At 38.6% G+C, this 20,283-nt stretch overlaps 1 protein-coding gene across 3 annotated transcripts in view; it reads left to right on the top strand.

Moving 5' to 3' along the window:
- Window positions 1–20,283, top strand: part of NCKAP5 (NCK associated protein 5) — a 375,692-nt gene that overhangs the window by 338,714 nt on the left and 16,695 nt on the right. For all 3 annotated transcript variants that reach the window (XM_030580665.1, XM_030580667.1, XM_030580666.1), the window contains 2 exons: window positions 1,538–1,667; window positions 4,617–4,804. In XM_030580665.1, the coding sequence (XP_030436525.1) occupies window positions 1,538–1,667; window positions 4,617–4,804 (318 nt within the window). The remainder of the gene's footprint in view (window positions 1–1,537; window positions 1,668–4,616; window positions 4,805–20,283) is intronic.

A 20,283-nucleotide genomic window follows, 5' to 3' on the forward strand; every position in this document is an offset into this window, starting at 1 on the left:
AAATAATCTTTTGGTTTCTGTCATTTTGTTAATCCCTACAATGATCTCTCTCTCTCTTTCAATCCTTCCTTGTAAATGATGAAAAGCACAAATAGACAAATGCATACACTTGTGTAAAAGCTGCTGTTGATGGTTGCAGGGCTATGAATGATTAGAAGTGCCAAATGAGTCAAGCCCTGTTGGAAGAACAGGTGCAGCAGGTTAGCAAGTGGGAGCCCTTGAGATAAAGGATACATAGAATGATTTTTTTAAAAAAACCTTCTCAAGAAAGGGGATGGTTAAACTGATTCACAGCTAGTATGTAAGTCTCACACTATTGGTTATGTTGTGATTAATGCTAATCTTTTTGTCTTATGCTTTTTTTTAACTTGTGCCCCTGTTCCTTTATAAAGCTGGCCCAGACTCTTGCTCTCCATGGTACACACAGATAAGTTAAGTGGCTTGCCTAATTTCGTATTGGCAAGTCTGTGGCAGGTCCTGATTAGAGTACTGCTGCCTCTCACTCCTATATTCCTGTTGTTAGAATATGCTTCTTATCCAATAAGCAGCTGCCATTTAAAATCTCTCATGAATTGAGGAACACATGGGAAAAACCAGCATCTCCAAAACTACCGTAAGAAGTGCTTGTATTAAAAAAAGTTTTAAAAGTCAATCCACGTGATAATTGTACTTGTGGACCCTGCTATCTGGTTGATAATCAGAACACCAGGTACAAATACCACCCTATTCTGAATATCAGATGTAACTTCCTCCGCTGTCCTTTCTGCTGCCGCTGAACTCCTAAATCTTCAGCACTTCCATGGAGTGTGGTATCAGGACCAGGGCTGCTCTTTACTAGGGATCTTCATTTCCAGAGGAAGCAGTGTATTTGTTTATGCCCTCCCCATGGAGTCCAGAGGAGAAGGAGCCAATTGTGGAGTTTGTCGCTTCCCCTACCGCTCTGCCAAAACAGAGGAAGGGGGGCAGACATTAAAATGGCTGAATTGCTCACAGGTGGTAAAGCCTGAGTGTTTTATGCTAGTCATTCCAAACAAGTGCTAATAAAACCTTTACACAGTCCTACGCATCATTTGTTGTGTGAATGCCCTACATGCTATCTTAGAAATACTTGAGAGGTTTTAAAATTGTATATGATGGTACTTTATAAATGCAAATAAATAAATAAATATTACCTGAGGAAAGTGTGCAACCTTAAAGCAGTTTTACAGAGGGAAAGAGGCTGGATTCTCTCACTCTTTCTCATGTTAAGCTGTTACTCAGTCAAGGAGTCCTGTTTAAACCAGTGGGACTAAGTGAGGAGTATCTGAGGAGAATCTGGCCCAGTATAAGCAGGAATAACTCTTGAGACATATCTGGACAATAATAGTGGCTATTTCCCATGCTGTCAAACGTACGTTTACATGCTGAATGATAACTGTTGTAGTTCAGTTAGTAAATCCGAGGTTTTCTTTGATGAATGCAAAATGTTTTATATCCTAATAAAATATTCTGCCATAGTATATGAGTCATTCTCATTGTGCTATTATTACTGGTGCAGGACACGGCACTGCGAGTGTGCACTTATTCTGCTAGCAGCAGTAGTGACACCGAGACGGAGCCAGAGTATGAAACAAATGACTTTGGAACTACAGGGGAAAAGTTAGCAGATTTAATGAAGAACAAACAAGGTAACCAAAAATTTATACATGGTAATGTATAGTTCTGATCTCTAGCCTGACAGCAACTGATTGTCTTTCATTGTGTAGTTATCTTCACTTTTTAACTCTATCTTTCTTCAGACATAATTTTCTATTATGTATTTTTTATTATATATCCGCATCATTGTTTTCTGTTACATCATGGACATAACTCTAAGGCTTTTATTCATAAATACCCGCGGTGAACTAAAAAGTCTAGCTGCGTTATTGCAGCAATAAAAAGGTGATTATAAAGATAACTTTTTTTTAAATTACGTAATTTAGTAGTAGGTTAAAATAACCCAATGAGCCATGGTCATAGCTTTCTAACTGTCCTATGACAGTGGTACTGTTTACACGGCTATAGTTAAGGCTCTGTCAGCCTCCCCAGTGTATATTGCCACTTTTCTGAGGATCAAATTCAGTCACAAGAATCAACTGTGAATTAAAAACTAGCATGAAAGCTCAACAGTGAATTTCTTGGGGTAATTTTTCTAAATTTTGAGGTAACTGAGTGCTGGATTGGTGGCTCAGGAGATAGCTGTCTGCATTCAAACACCAGAATAGGTAATTCATGAGTAGCAGCAACAGTGGAAGCCATCCTGCAATGTATGTTAGGTGTTTTATGGAGAAGACTCTTTGCAGTGGGAAAGTCTGGGCCCATTCCATCCTTGGCTTCCCTGCTACAAACAATTCAAGGGAGTGTATAGGGCCACTACAAGAGCTGTGCACCAATGAACCCACTCAAGCCCTGTGCATTTCCTGAGAATTTAAGGGAGACTTCAGTGATGACTTTGTGCCAGCCCTTTGCACAGGGGGTGAACTTGACCCAGCACATACAGTAGATACTGCAGTGATAAGTGCATTAAAAGTACCACAGGCAGCTAGATACTGCAGATAGACACCCAGGTGCCATTACTTTCTACCAGGAGCTGGACTGAGTGTTTGGCATTTGCAAGGATAATCCATTTGGGTGTTTTTTCAGCAACAAGAGTAGGGTTGCCAATTTTGATTGGATGTATTCCTGGAGGTTTCATCACATGACATAATCTTTAATTCCTGGAGACTCCAGGACAATGTCAGAGAGTTGGCAACCTGAAGCAAGAGTGTAGGAGGTTGATTATTTTATTTATGATATGCTCCTATTTGGTTAATCTTTGATTATATATGAAATGTTGCAAGTGATTAAATCAAAGAGACACTCCTGATATTTTTCTAAAATGATATTGTAACATGAGAGAATCGTATTTTCTTAAATAGATGTTGCCATATGTGCAATGATTTCTTTATCCATAATAAATATTTTAAAGGATTTGATCATGTACAAGTTCCTGCATTAACTAACAGCAGCCTTCAAATTTTCTGACATCTACTGTGAATTAAAACCACCACTTTACTTAGTGAGCCATTAATTTACATAGCTGGCTCATTGAGGTCGGGACAGATAGAACCAAAATGGATGCAAAAATTCTGGTCTGTGATTGAGGCAAACAAAAATAAAATCCTAAAATGTTGGTACAGCAAGTGGTTGTTTTTTCTCCTATGGACCAACATTTTTGCCTTGGGTACTTTAAATACAATTGCCCAGATCAGATAAGTAATAATACTATCCTTCTATTGCAACTTGCATCCAAAGAGCTCAACACACTTTACTAACATTAATTGATTTAGCCTCACAACACCTGTGTGTGGATGAGGTATTATCCCCATTTTACAAATGAGCAGTCTGAGGCACAGAGATGATCTAGATACTTATATGGCCCCATTACTGTATTGTCTCAGAGCCTCACAAACATTAATGAACTTATCCTCACTACACTCCATGAGGTAGGGGAGTATTTTAATTCCCATTGTACAGGCAAGGAACTGAAGCACAAAGAGACTAAAGGCCCAGTGCAAAGCCCATTAAAGTCAATGGAATGGTTCATTGATTCAGTGGGATTTGGATCAGGCTATTAATGAGTTGTTCAGTCACATAGGAAGTCTGTGGTACACTAGGAATTAAACCCAGGCATTCTGAGCCCTTGCACCACGCCTCAACTATCAGACCATCCTAATTTTGATCTCAGATGGATTTTACATCGGTGTGACTCTGTTGAAGGTAGTGGAGACAGTGTTTTTCAAAAGCTACTAGATATACAGTACTTCCGTCAGGTAACGTTCAAATGTGTGTAACAGCACGAGCCAGTAGAGAAACAAATGCCCCATCTAGAACATCCTTCCCTTGTGCTGTCTCACACTGTTGCAGAGGGTTTCTTTGCTTTTTTTTTTTTTTTTTTTAACATAGGTTTCAGGCCTGGCAGTAGGGAGATCTGGGTTCTATTCCTAGCACTGCCACTTCCTGTGTGATCTTTAACAAGTTAATAGAGCCTGATTCTGATCTCACAAACATAGGTTCTATACCACTGTCTTCATTGCCAGCCAGTCAGTTAAGGATTTAAGATTTATAAAACAAATGAAAAAGTAGATAAAAGAAACAATATGTTCAAAAGCAAGCCAACCAAAAGATAGGCATGTGCTCAAGGAAGTTAGGGCTTGAAGGCTATTAACAGCTGAAGATAAAAACTTAAACCAAAAGTATTTAAATAAAAAAAAATTCTATATTGAAGTCAAATTAATAATCTCATCTAAAGTCACAAAAGAAAGGAAATTAAAAATCTTGGATTTGCCCCTCTGCTTATCTCAGACCATTGTATCTTCTTTAAGGATAGAAAGTCATCCTGAATTTTAAGTATTAACTTTGAACGTCCTTTTTAGTAGTTTTAAATCATACCCTTAACTTTTACATAGTTTTTGTTATGCTTTTATTACCAACCACTGACCTTTCCAGTTGTCTTAAAGTATTTGTGTTGCTATTAAAAATTATACTGTGATCCATTTAAGCTGTACATGAACTTTCTCTCAAATAAATGTGCAATGTTTTTTAAAATCTTTCCATAGCTGAGCAAGAAGAAAATACTGTGAGAAAGTCCTTTATGGGGACCCCTATGTCAATCTTGGATTTATATCAACACAGTCTCTATGGCCATTATGGAGAGGATGGGCCTGAACAATTAACACATTACAGTTTTATTGAGCAGCTGAGTGGAGGTTCCAGTAAAGAAGGCAAGAGCAAAGAGATCCCTAGTGTGAGTTATCTTGCTTTTTATGATATTACCTCTTACTTAACCCAGGAATATATCTGTCTCATTTATAGTCATTCTCTGCATTCATCATTAGTATGTACAGAAACCAAAAAGATACCTGAAAATATGGCATGAGTTGGTAGGGGGAGTAAAGCAAACCAAGCACCTTTTTAATAGAGGTTGCATAAGTGTGGCGATCTTGTAGTCAGCTCTAGCTTACAACAGACTTCCAAAAATTTACCATTAGCGACATTCTGGAGTCCTAAGATTCATGGCAAACTTCTGTTTAAGGATAGCAGTAAAACCCATTATTTCTCTTTTGAAACGCCTACACTGCAGCTGGGAGTATCTCCCAGCCCAGGCAAACAGATGCATGCCAGCACTGCTTGAGCCAGTGCTCTAAAAATAGCAGTGTGGACATTGTGGCACAAACAATGGCTCAGGCTAGTCACCCAAGCTCAGACCCAGGGAGTCAGGCGGGCTTAGGCTTGGATATTGAGCCCAAGCTGCCCCTGCTTCTGCGACATCCACACTGCTATTTTTAGCATGCTAGCTTGAGCAGAGACAAGTCTGTCTACCCATGCGCCTAGTTGCAGTGTAGACATAACATTTGTGACTGCTGCTCCATGCTGTCAGTTTACAAAAGGTTGCATTGCATTTAGTGCAGCATAGGTCTATTAAATGATATTTTAAAAAAATTTCAAGTGGACGTCTGCTGTGATTACCAACTGTTTTGTGGGCTCCCCAAAATACCATCATATTGTCAGACATAGCTCTGTTAAGACTAGGTCTTTCTTACCACCAATTTCTGTGCAAACTTCAGTTGACTTAATCAAGGGCTCCACAAAGAGATTAGTAGCAGAGTATGAGCCTTACTATGGCAGTCTCTACCACCTTGAACATACCATATCTCTGAAATAATGTACTTTACCACACTTTCTCGCTTTCTCTCCCTGCCACACACACATTCTTGTTTTCTGTCCATTCCTACCCCTCCTTACTCACCCACACACAAACCAATATTCTCTCTCTCCCTTTCTCAATGAGGTATACAATTCCAAGTATTAAAAGGGAAAATACTTTCTATGGCAAGCAGTCACAGGTGCTATACATTTTTAATGCCTGTTTTACAGAAAATCTTTTCTTCTGTGTAAACTTTAAAAAAAAAAACAAATCCGTTTCTGTAAGTATAAATTTTATTAAAAGAACCTAGAATTAGTTTTAAGGAAGAAACTGAGTGGTGACTTGTATCCACCGCTGCTGGAGTGTATGTCATTTCTGCTCTGGGGATGCAGCAAATGATGGCTTCAAACACACTGATCAAGGTCCCACACAACTCTCATCTCTGAACCTCAGTGCTTTATGAACAGAAAATTGCATTTTCCCCACAGTAGATGTAAACCTGCTTGCTAATTTATATCATCCATAAACGGTGGACTTCTGCACCACTTAATACCTAAGATACCATATCTCTGAAAAGTGCAGACAGAGCGTATAGGAGGGTCCACACTAGCCCTGAAGTAGGTGGCATAGAGAAGCCATTGGTGGCTGCTTAAAGAATGGACAGTTGGATCCAATTACATGGCTCTAGTTCCTCCAAATCTCTGCCTGTGGGTGCACAGATAAATTGGCAGATATTTCCAACTATAGTCTTGGAATAGTAGCCGTAGTGGACCTCCAGTGCTAACCACAGCCTGTTTCATACCACCTCCCCCACCAACACTGTACAGTTCCCTGCAGAAAGGTGGATTACTTGGACTTTGTGTGTGAAGAGGTGAAGTATTTTTTGCTAAACCCTGCCCATTGCCCCTTAAAATACCACTGGTGAGCATGTGCCTTCATTCTCCCAACTCTTCTCCAGCTGGGGCTTTTTCACCTCAATTTCAAAAGTGCAGTGAAACACAAATAAAAGTAGGTTGTTAACAAAGAATCAATGGCTAGAACCTGGAGTGAATGATCCCAAAGCAGACAGCACCAGCTAGCTAGTCAGGGACTTCCAGCCTTGCTTCTACCCTGCCTAACAGACGCACAGCAACCAGGCCCAGAAATTCCACTTGAGCAGTAGCAGCCTCAAAGAGTTTGGAGGGGACATGCTTAGGAAAATGTCTCGACCTTCAGGGCTCCTTCTCTAAAGAAGCCACCACCAGCTACAGTTGAGGGCACAGGGTGCAAATCAGGATCCTTCAGCCCCAGTGCCCCTTAATCTCAACCAGACCTTCCTGGGACGCTGGTCCTAGTGGCCTTCAAATGAGGACCAGCAATAGCCAAGAAACACTTGCAAGGGTCAGACTTTGGAAAGCATCCAGGTTCAGCTTTAGCTGGTGCTGCAGAAGATAAGCCTCTGGCTTGCATGCCTCCTCTTTGCTATCCATCCATTTGCTTCCCTCCATGGGGCTCCGAGCCACTTGACATCATTGTCTTCACTCAGCTCTGAGATCTGGACTTGGATATATTATTTTCTCATTAGTCGAATTGTCATTGGTTGTTGGTCCATCTTCTTCCCCCATTGCCCTTATCTCTGCAACCCTTCATCTATCAAATCCCTCATTCACATCCCATTGTGCTTCTTTCCCCTTACTCTCCTCCTCATCCTCTTCTCAGTCCTACAATCAATTCCCACCATTCCTCTCCCTCACTTCAACCCTGACTTCCCCATTGAAAAAACAACTAAAACTAAATGATTATAGCAGAAATTAAGTGAACATATTAATGTTTTAAAAATGCAACTAACAAACTCTATGCCATGTCATCACTCTCTTCACTTTACATATTGATTCTCTTTCCCATAGCCTTTCTCTTTCTGATGGCAAGCTCTTCTCAGGGGGAACTGCATTCTACTCTGTAGCAGTGCAGCACCTAGCACATTTTGAGCACTCTTGTAAATATACTGGAGGACGATAATAGAAAATAATGCAAGGACTGTTGTATGTGGCACAGTGGGTTAGATCACAAGAGAGAAAAAGTGCATTTTTCATCCTTGATCCCCGTTTGTGCACTTAAGAAAATCATTGTACAATCATAGAATGTCAGGGTTGGAAGGGACCTCAGGAGGTCTTCTAGTCCAACCCCCTGCTCAAAGCAGGACTAATCCCCAAACAGATTTTTACCCCAGTTCCCTAAATGACCCCCCACAACCCTGGGTTTAGCAGGCCAATACTCAAACCACTGAGCTATCCCTCCCCACATATCCCTCAATTCCATAGAGCTATCCCTCCCCACATATCCCTCAATTCCATAAAGCTGGCGATATCTGTTAAATAGGAGAGAGCATTGGAGGTTAGGCCCAGAGTGAACAGTCAGAATGACATGGAGGAAGCTTTCATAGCTCTTACTTACACTGTGGCTTCAAGGCAGTGCTCTGAAACCTGAACTTTTCTGAACACTAAATTCACTCACAAACTTAGAAAGAAAAATCCTGACATGTACCTTCTTTCTTTCACTATCTACCAACATTTATCTAATGACTGGACTATGCTCTGGCCTTACATTTAGAAAATCACAAAGAAAAGAAAAGAAAAGAAAAGAAAAGAAAAGAAAAGAAAGGATAAATGAGGGGAGACAAACATTTAATTCCTCACATTAAACATTTAGAGATTCACAGCTTAATTATGTAGACATAATGAATTGTCTCAAAACAAATATTGGAATTCTGCCTTTGCAAGGCCAAGGTCTTTTGCTATTAATAGAGCGATCAGATTTGGTTGTATTATATCAAATGGGCTAAAAAAGGTTGTATTTGAACTTAATTAATTTTTACTGGTATATTATAGTTTTTCATGTTTAAATAATGTGCAAAATCAGCATTAGGTTAAAATTAAACAAAACTCATTGAAATGACCTTAAGGACCTTGTAAAAATGCATCATTAAACTAGAAAACAGCAGGTACAGCTCAGCACCAGCATTTATCACGCATTAAGTTGGGGGGCTTTTAAGCTCCTTTTTTAATATTGGAAACAGTGCTCAAAAACAGTGTTGCCTCTTGGTGAACAGTGAAAGCTCGATAAAACACAAGGGATTTGCCTATTAGTATTAAACTTTTCAGAATGACAAATGAGGAGCAGTGACCATGAAAAGCTGGTTGCCCCTGAACTCCTTGTTTGAACCAGCACAGCAATTTTTTTCTCAGCTGTAATTTGTCCGCCACAAGAAGATCCATAGTCTGTTTAAATTAGACTTGTGTGGCTTGAAACATTACTCACAAAAAATGGGGAATACTGGCAACAGGGACCTAAGTCAACAATTCTGAAAAATCAGGCAAATTTTGGAAAGGAACTGTCATCTATAATGTGGCCTTCTAAAAAGAAGACGGTACGTGCCTTGAATTTAATTCTTGAATGATATATGTGAAGGCTTTTTTTTTTTTAATTTTAAAGTGTCATGATGGACAGAATGAGTTTACCCTGCTTGTCAAAGGAGCAGTGTGCCATGGCCGTACCTTAAATTAAATTGGCCTGTAAGGCACCACTAGTAAGTTGGTGGTTACAGGCTCAGTGCTGTAATGAGACATTTTGGAAGGAAGCTCTGCTAACCTGGCACTATCGTAGTCTGATTTGTCTCTCTTCCCCCAGTACACATTCACCAGTGCTACCCCCAAAATACAAACACACACACATACATTCAGTCACCAAAAGCAAGGCTTTTACATAGCAAGGCTTCAGAATATTAAGCAATCAATAGACAAAATATCTTTCTTATAGAGGGGGAACTAAACAGAATGAGAAATTACACATTGTTTCTAAGGATGTCAAATAAATATGTAATGTTGCTCAATCCAGTCTTTGATCTGAGATATCCTAAACTTTCTGTTTTGGAAATTATTTTTAATATCTACAAATTTCTGCTCACAGAAAGAGATCATTTTAAATCAGCTAGGAAAATGTAGGCATGCCAGGAAATTCTGAAATACACAGATTCTTCAGTAAGTTACCATTTTTATACAAAAAAAACCCCATAATTTTAAAAAGAAGATTATTAAAGTAAACTGAAGGATGTGAATAAAACCATCATCTAAATTAATAGGATTAATATATTTTTCTAAGATGATTTTTGCTAATTGCAGTATTTCAAAAATGGGAGCACAATTATTTTTATATGCAGCAATTAAATTTGATTTTTAATTAAACAATAACTGATCTAATTTAATGAACTCCTATATGACCTGTACCAAACACCCATTGATTTCGGCAAGCTTTAGATCAGGCCTGTAGTGTACGGAATATTGCTTCTATTGCCTGTGGCAATAACTGATAATGCCCTAAACCACTTGCTGACATCATGATCTCGGCTCCAGTTAAACTGAAATCTGAATCATGACAAGTCAGAGATGGAAATGTTATTCACAATTTGCATTAGCTCAGTGGGTTTTTTTATAAAAATTAATAAATCACAGCACATTTTAAAGAACTCAGAAAACAAGACGTCTGTTCATCACTTTCCCCTGTTGTTTGTACAGCACCTAGCACAAGGTGGTCCAGGTCCATGACTAGAGCTCAGGTACTGTGGCAATACATCTAATAATTCATTATTTTTACTGCCTTCTTTCTGGCTGCAGAAAAGCATGCCAGTTAGTTTATCATCCTTATGACCTCAAAGCTTCATGAAAAATATATGCTCATCTGTCTCTATCTAATGGAGTGACATGTTTTTATTTAATATAGTTGTTCTTCTTTCCTTTCCTCCCTATATGTAGTTCAGTTAAAATCATAAAGATTTTTTCTTGCTTATATTTCAAGGTATGACTTGGTGAGGGCAGAAAGGATAGGTTCCTTTTGTAGAAGAAGAGTGAGGAAATGTTTGTATCCATTGCAAGCTTGGAAATCCATTTTTTCTCAATTACAATGATTTACATGTAAACACTGACTTTTCACCTCACATTACAGTGTTTACTACATCAATGATTTAATTATAGACCCAATTAACTAAAGAGGTTTATTTGTGCATAAGTGAAGTTATACTCTTTTTTTCTATGCAGCAGAGTGCCTGTGTATTGTACAGCTGATTCATGAAGGAGATTTGATGCTCAAATCACCATGTCTTGCAATTCAAGTAGCTTTTAGAGCTAGCTGGCAAATATGGGCAGAAGAAAAACAAATATATCAACAGAGAAACCAGTGCTGCTTTGGTTATGTTTATGAATGGAATCAACATGGTGACATTCCCAGATAAACTCAATAATTTTTACAAGTGAGTGAGTTGATTGGGAATTAACGTATGTCTCAGTATACTTGCGAGTCTTCTGAAGTATCACATTGGCACAATGGAGTATCCAAACAAGGACTTACAAAATGATGATAATTAGTAATTATGCAATGTCTGCCATTCTCAAAGAGCCAAAAGCATTTTACGAGCAATGCATAAGCCAATCCAGCACCACTTAATTGCAGTTGTACCTGGTGGCAGGAGGCAACATGTAGGCAGGAAACCACTGCAAAGCATACTGTGTACGAGTAGAAGGAGAGGAAAGTTTGGTCAAGGACTCGAGGCAAATGCCTCCTCTTATTAAAAGTGCCATTAGATCTTTCACATCTACTTGGAGCTGACATGACTACAGTTTTTAAGATCCGAAAGAGACAAATATGGTAAACTTCATTAAACTCAATTTCTCTGACTCACAAGGGATGCAAGGTTGAGCTGATCCTGATGGGATTGGAATCTGTGGTTCCAGAGAGCCTAGCTATTTCATACCAGACATTTAGATCAATATGCTATCCCTTCTGACAGCCTTGATAATGAGATATCAACTTCATCTATTTTTTTTAATTAATGTATTTATTTTAAAATATTTGGGGCTTGTGAAAGGAACTGTGTTGACTCTGGAGGCTCATTACCTGTCCACAGAATAGTATAGTGTGGGCAGCGGTAGTACTAACTTCCTCCCACTCTGTCCCATCCCAGTCTTGTCATTTCTAGGAAAGAGAGCATAATGCAAAGAGAGCCCATTCAATCCCTCTCCTGTCTCCGGAGACTGGCAATTATGGATATGGTGTTCTCACACGGATACATAGGAACTGACTCTCATCCCCAGTTCAAGTAGTCCTCTAAACAGCCCTGGGACAATAGCATCCACTGCTTATTACTGACTTGAATGGATTTGAACCAACAACATAGTAGTTGTATCCTCTTAACAATCCCCTGAACCATCCAGCCCCTCTTCCCTCCTTATCTCATTGTTTAATATTAGTGTCTTTTAGAGATAGCTTTAGTTAGGAAATACTTCATAATGCCTGTGGAAGTAGAAAGTGCTTGCTGTACAACTTGGTGTGCAGCAATTTGCTGTCCCTTAATATGGTAAAAATTTTAAGCTAGGGCTCAGTTCAGCCCTGCAGGCACATGGAGGTACAATTTGGACTCCTGCAAACATGAGTGATAGCTGTGCCACTAGAGACATTCATTACTAAGGAAGGGGGGGAGAGGGTGGCATACCGTGGTTCCCTGCCCTAGCAGCCCTCCAGAGGTAGTAGCTTTAAGTTCTAGCCAGGGATCCATCAGAGTCTAATTGGTGGAGACTGCATTGAATCATCACATTTCCAAGGTACACTGGCTCTTTCCATCTAGGCCTGTTCACTTTCTTAGCAGCCACAACTGCCTCCAGATCCACCTTTGAAGCGGTATTTGCAAGCAGCTAGTGCTGGCCTTGCCCAGGCAGACTTTACTTCTCTGGCCGTTTGCACCCGAGTTCCTCCTCTGGAACCCAATGAGAACATCAGGCCTGTAATGTCTTATAATGGTGGTTTGGTTCATCACAGCCAAAAGTAGGTCTACAAAAATGTAGCTTAATTTCAGTCTTGGCACTTATCTGATGATTTTATCATTGTCTTTGCTATTGTCACACTTATGTCATCTGAGTCAGGTCACTTAATCTATATGTGCGTCTACTTAATAAAATGGGTATAATTTCAGTTACTTACCTCACTGGAGAGTATGAGGTGTAATTTATGTTTAACGAGTGTGTTGAGAATCTCAGAGGAATAATGCAATATTTGTTCCATCAAGGAACAATAGAGTCTGGATAATTACACAATTTAATGTTGAATCTACTGTCCTGGGAGTCTCATAAGAGTGACAACTTCAATGAAAAAAACCACAGGAGCATGATCCAATAAAATAATGGACTTTATTGTACCACCCATCGAAGTACTTCAGAATTAAAAAATATATCATCTAGCCTCAAGTTTGATTTGTTTGAGAATGAAGAAACATTAAATTAGAAATAAATCAGAAGCGCTCTAAACATCAACAAATTCCACATCTCACATGTTTCATAGGGTGAGTTCCCATTTCAATATCCCTCCTATGCTACTGAGTCTTTTATCCCTAATCAGATCCAGAAACCACTTAAGATATGTTTAAGAACACTTTACTAGATGCCCAAAGGCCACAATTGAGGAAGAAAGACATATTGGTTTAAAAAAATGTGGTTTAGAGGGGAAGTGAAGATAGCTATAAAACAATAACATAAAATAAATAGAAGAAAGGAGAAGTTGATTGTAATGAGTATAAGTCAGAAGGTAGAAATTGTAGAAAAGTGATAAGGGAAGGAAAGGGAAGAAGAAGAAATTATGGTCAGCAGAATTAAGGACTATAGGAAAGAGGCTTTTTAAGTGTATTAACAATTACACTGGTCCACTACTAGATTGAAATGGTAGAATTATCTATAATAATGCAGAAAAAGCAGACGTTTTGAATAAATATTATATATTTGGGAAAAACAGATAATGTAATCATATCATTTGATAACACTCTTTCCATTCCAGTAGTATATCAGGGGAATGTTAAACAGCAGCTACTAAAGTTAAACATTTTGAAATCAGCAGCTCTATATAATCTTACATCCAAGATGTAAGAGCTGGCTGAGAGCTTACTGCACCTTAGTGTTGATTTTCAATAAGTCTTAGAGCATAGGGGAAGTTCCAGAAGGCTGGAAGAAAGCAAATGTTGTGCCAATATTTTAAAAGGGTAAATTCAATTACATGGGTACTTACAAGCCTGTCAGCCTATCCTTGATCATGGATAAAATAATGAAGCACCTGATATGGTACTTGATTTATAAAGAATTAAAGGAAGATAATATAATTAAGGCAAATCAGCATGTTTATGGGAAAAGATCCTATCAAGCTAACTTAATATCTTTTTTTGAGATTACAAATTAGGTTGATAAAGATAATAGTTGTGATAAGGTGTTTGACTTGGTACTAGGTGACATTTTGATTAAAAACTAGAAAGATATAAAATTAACGTTGCGCACATGAAATGGAGTAAAAACTGGCTTACTGATAGGTCTCAACATTTAATTGTAAATGGGGAATCATCACTAAATGGGTATATTTCTAGTGTGGGCTCTCAGTTCTTGGCCTTATGCCATTTAACATTTTTATTTATGAGCTGGAAGAAAACATAAAATGATAAAGATGACAGATGACCCAAAAATTGGGAGAGTGGTAAATAATTAAGAGGACAGGTCACTGATACAGAGCAATATGGACCTCTTGGTAAGCAGGGCACAAGCAAACAATATGTGTTTTAATATAGGCAAATGTAGTCAAAGAATGTTGTCCATAATTATAGGATGGGGGACTCTGTCCTGGAAGCAGCGACTCTGAAAAAGATTTGGGAGTTATGCTGTATAATCAGCTGAACATGAGCTCACAGCGAGATGCTGTGACCAAGAGAGCTAATGTGATCTTTCAGTATATAAACGGGAATCTTAAATCGAGTGAAGAAGTCATTTTACTTTTGTATTTGACGCCACTGGAATACTGTGTCCAGTTCTGGTGTCAACAGTTTGAAGAGGATGTTGACAAATTGGAGAGGGTTCAGAGAAGAGCCATAAGAATGATTAAAGGATTATAAAACATGCTGTATAGTAATGGACTCGACAAGCTCAATCTGTTTATCTTAACAAAGAAAAGTAAAAAGATGACTTGATTACAGTCTTGTGTATACCTAAATGGGTAATAACTATTTAATAACAGGCTCTTCTGCCTAGCTGAAAAAGGTGTACTATGATCCAATGGCGGGAAGTTGAAAACAGATAAAATCAGAATGTAAATTAGTTTTAATTTTTAATGATCTGGAGAAAGGGGTAAACAGTGAGGTGGCAAAGTTTGCAGATGATACTAAACTACTTAAGATAGTTAAGACCAAAGCAGATTGTGAAGAACTTCAGAAAGATCTCACAAAACTAAGTGATTGGGCAACAAAATGGGAAATGAAATTTAATGTGGATAAATGTAAAGTAATGCACATTGGAAAAAGTAACCCCAACTATACATACAATATGATGGGGGCTAATTTAGCTACAACGAGTCAGGAAAAAGATCTTGGCATCATCATGGATAGTTCTCTTAAGATGTCCACGCAGTGCGCAGAGGCAGTCAAAAAAGCAAACTGGATGTTAGGAATCATTAAAAAGGGGATAGAGAATAAGACTGATAATATATTATTATCCTTATATAAATCCATGGTATGCCCACATCTTGAATACTGTGTGTAGATGTGGTCTCCTCACCTCAAAAAAGATATTCTAGCACTAGAAAAGTTCAGAAAAGGGCAACTAAAATGATTAGGGGTTTGGAGAGTGTCCCATTTGAGGAAAGATTAAAGAGGCTAGGTCTCTTCAGCTTGGAAAAGAGAAGACTAAGGGGTGATATGTTAGAGGTATATAAAATCATGAGTGATGTTGAGAAAGTGCATAAGGAAAAGTTATTTACTTATTCCCATAATGCAGGAACTAGGGGGTCACCAAATGAAATTAATAGGCAGCAGTTTTAAAACAAATAAAAGGAAGTTCTTCTTCACGCAGCGCACAGTCAACTTGTGGAACTCCTTACCTGAGGAGGTTGTGAAGGCTAGGACTATAACAGTGTTTAAAAGAGAACTGGATAAATTCATGGTGGTGAAGTCCATAAATGACTATTAGCCAGGATGGGTAAAGAATGGTGTCCCTAGCCTCTGTTCGTCAGAGGATGGAGATGGATGGCAGGAGAGAGATCACTTGATCATTGCCTGGTAGGTTCACTCCCTCTGGGGCACCTGGCATTGGCCACTGTCGGTAGACAGATACTGGGCTAGATGGACCTTTGGTCTGACCCGGTACGGCCGTTCTTATGTTCTTAACCATAATTAACCATTGGAATAATTTGCCATCATGATCTAGATAGATAGAAAGGTACAGCAACAAAAACAAAAATCCATCACCAAACAAGCTTTTTCTCCAAGGCTTAATTAAGATTATAGACGGGATCAGTTATAATAAAAAGAAACAAAAGATTTTTTACAAACATAGGGTCCAACAGAAAAAAAAACTGTAGCTGCAACCTAGTTCTCTAGCAGCTAGTGTAGATTTCTCTGTCCAGAGGCTTTCAGAGGTAATCCTGTAATCCTCCACAGCAGTGGCAGCCATGATGGAGGCCGTAGTGTGGACAGAACTCTGGCGTTTTCACTAGAGTGTCACTGCTTTGACTGGCCCTCCATGCTATATAAATGTTCTCTTTATTTTATATTTGCCCAAATGTACCTGTCCCCATGTAAGGTTGGAGTGGTAGGTGACGTGTTACTTTGAGCAAACCAAATGTTTTTCATCCAAGGATTGCTAGATTGCTCTGAAACAGTTGAGGAGTTGGTGAGGGGTAATAGGTGGTTTGGATTATGTGAAGGGGGTGTGACCAGCAGACAGAGAGGTGTCTCCCTGCTTAGTTGTGGAGAGTGAAATAACAGAGCAAGGTTTGACAACTGAGAACTTAATTTCTATGTTAACTGAGAGAAGAGGCAGAGGAAATGACAGGCTCTGTCTAAATTAGGAAAACTGGAACCTATGGTTTTCCACAGGTGGAGACCGTGATATAGATGGGATTCAAATCCTACTCAGAGTAAATCTCCAAATGATTCACATCACCACAGCTGGAATGTGCTTTACCCATTAGGGTGAGATTGTTTGCTGTGCCTGGGCCCTGCCTAAATTATGGCCATTTCTTTGGGCTGCCCTGAGTTTCAGCACTGTCTGCTGTGGTCCCACCCAGGGCACAGTCCTCCTGTTGGGGCTTGCAAGAGGATCTTTGGGGGAACCCTCAGAGCTGTCTCCTCAACTTCTGCACTTGGGGAATTTTACCCAGTCCATATAAGAGGCTTTTGGAGTCCTTTACACCACTCCAGCCCTTGCACATGGCATAAAAGGACTGGAGTGGGGCTGAGGATGTCACCCTTCTTTTTTCTACTTCCTTTGATATCTCTTCATAGCTGTGTTCCTAAATAAGAATTGTCTTTGTTGCCATGTTGACGGAAGGGTAAAGGACAGGAAATGGGAGTGTAGAAGGGTAGGAGGAAGGTCTAACAAAAGAATTCAGGTGGCGGAGTGTTTATGGGAAGGCTGAAGACAAGTGGGATGTAGGTGTGTGTAAGAGGACCTAGAACTTGACAGGGTTGGCTGAACGGTTGAAAAATATCCTGGGCCAGATACTCCTTTCATTTTACATCCATTTTACACTTCTGTAGTATATGGATTTCAGTAGTTACTCCTGTCCTATGCTGGTGTAATGGAGAGGAGACTCAGGCCTTTTCTTTCCTGTAAGCCACATTCTGCACTGAGCAATGTTTGTTCCATAAGGTGCCCCATTGATTTCAATGGGACTATTCACTGAGCTCTTAGCCTTTCCTCTCTGTAAGGGTGAAAGAATCTGGCCCTTTTCGACTAAGGAAAACTTACCCACTGGAGCAGAGGCGTTCCCTATTTTGTCTAATGCAGCCCAGACCTCCACTAGTCTTAATTTACATTGTTTGCCCACCTGAGGAGCATTTTTAAAAACTATTTGAATCACACAACCATGGTACTTTTGCTGTATACAAGTTATATAACTGTATCTTGCATTGGTCCAAATATAAAATGTCTTGGCACTCATATCCTTTTGGAGTCCTTAGAGATGCAGCACATGTCTGTTAGTGATAGTAAATGTTTATTTCCCTATATAACTGAAGAATATTTAAGAATTAAATAGATTCCATGATGAGTAGGCATAAGCAGATAGATCCTTCAGTCAACAGATAGCTAGAACCAAGAGCATACACTGAATAAAAATATAATTGCTAGCGGATTCCCTTAATTGGAGAACATTCTAAGCCATTTGTCAAAAAACTTGACAGATGTAGTCATTGCTATTTGCAGGGTGGCTCAAAGTGCAATAATGTTTCTGCCATTTGTCATTTTACACTCTTCAATCTTGCAACTTTGGAAATGAAGCTTTGGGTTTTATTTCCCTTTGCTTTCATACTTTTGCCATGAATTGGAATATTATAATCTAATACAATAATCCAACATGGAATTCAGTAGACATTAACAGCAACAAATGACAAATATTATTAGGAAGTTTGTAAGATAGTGTAATTGTTATAATGGTGGAAATGTTATTAGTAATAAAAGAAACAGATAAAAATAAATTGAATACAATAAACACTGAGTTGACTCAATTCACGATAAGAGAAGTAGGAGCAGAGAGATGTTCTAAAGAGCTCTTTGTTATGTGAGTCTGGAAAATATTTTGACTCAAAAGGAGCATGTGATTAGCAAAGTTAAATGAGATGAATAATAGGACAGCATTTTTGCGAATTGTTTTTCTAGCTGAAATTTGCCTCCACCATCTATAACAGTGATATGCTTTGCATAAAAGCAGTTGAATATTATGGAAGGGCAGGAAATGACTGATATTTTAATATCAGAGTTATGTTCTCAGCATGATGCATGAGAAATAAGTTTCGTAGCTCGCATTAGTAGGAGCTATGCACTGCATACAAAATGCACTGCCAAGCCGTTTCTTCTTTTAGTAGGGCCCTGTAGCCTGCTTCTTTCTTTTCCTTTTTATATGTAGACAGGAAGAAATGCTCCATCATCATTTTTTTTAAAGAGGACAGAAAGTTCTTTCTAATATCTTTTTTAAATTACATGTTAAAATCTTTTTGAAGCCTGTTTTTTATCTTACAGTCTGCTCCAGTCCAGCCATTTATTAAGTCTTCTGTGTTTCGCTGCCCAAAAGTTTCAAATTTTATTTAAAGGAAAAGTAATCTGCTAGGTTTTTGCAACCTGACAAAAAGACTGATGATGTCCTGCGGGTGGAGGTAGGAGAAAATGCCATTATGAGTACACTGGTTTTAATTAGGGAATTGGAAGTAAGGATTTTTTGTGAACCCATCCTCTTAATTTTTGATTGGCCCAGGCCCCAAAATAAAATATTGTCTTCTAACAATTTTTTTAAGACCTTGGCATTTGGTTTTCAGTCTCCCATGCAGCACTCAGCTGAGCTCCAAGTGGATTACTCCATTCTTTGCTTGATCATTAATAGAGGTTGCTAAAACTTCTCGACATTATAAAATGCCTATAGCCTCAAGGATTTTTTTAACTCCTCCAATGTTATTCTTAGTAAACAAAAAACCAGGTGGTTATTTGAAGAATTATTTGAATAATTGTTATGCATTTAAAAGTGATCCCTCTGATAGCCTGTTAAACATGAACTCGTCTTGCCTGTAAAATTAAATACACTTACTAGGCACACTGTAAAACAGGGCCTCAAATGATTTCACTGGATGTCAAATAAAACACAAGTGGTGGCAATGAGGAAATTAAATATGAATACATTATATTGCAGAGTATTTTAAAATTAAAATGTTAACCATGCATTAATAGTACATGACTTTTTATGGCAGAAGTGTTTAAATTTCACTGAGACACTGTATCTACAGCAAAGTTAGCCGGTGTGGCGGTTGGAAAGGAGGAGGTTACACATGCACAAAGCTACAAAATAGGTATAAAATGCAAGACACTGATGAGTAGAACCAAATAAGCATAATGTACTTTGTTCATGGTCATTTTTGCAAGAGTTATTTTACACTGCAAAGCCTAACGGTAGTGTCCTGTTCATAGGCCAGTTTTTTCAATCTTGGATTCTTAATGTTAGGCACCTAAGCTCATGTTTAGGAATTTAAACAAGTGTCATGATTTTCAGAAGTGCTGAAAGCTTGCAGCTTTTAGTGACATCCGAGAGAGTTCTACATATTCAGCTCCTCTGAAAATCCTCTTGTTTATGTGCCCAAAAATGGATTTATGTGCTTACTTATTTAACCTATAATTTAAACTATAATGTCTAACTCTTGTACTGGGGTAGCATGAGTGACATCACAGAAGCCTCAGAAGCCATTTTTCTATAGTTTCCCCAAAAGGAAGGCTAAATACTGTGTTTTTGAATGAGAACCTATGATTCAACACAAAAGGTTGTGTCATAATAAAACTCCCATTAATTTGAAGCTAATTTTTATTGCATTTTCCATTACCATTATAACACTGGCAACCAGCAAAGGCCAGAACCAGATCTGTCATTTACCGGCTTTTTTCATATTAAATTTCCTCTCTTTTTTTTTCACGACACTGAAAACCTGCCACTAAAGACTCCAGTGTTACCAATCGAGTACTCCTATAAATGTTAGGTACAAAAGGGACTCT

This window comes from Gopherus evgoodei, chromosome 11, assembly GCF_007399415.2.
Source record: "Gopherus evgoodei ecotype Sinaloan lineage chromosome 11, rGopEvg1_v1.p, whole genome shotgun sequence".
NCBI classification, from domain to species: Eukaryota; Metazoa; Chordata; order Testudines; family Testudinidae; genus Gopherus; species Gopherus evgoodei.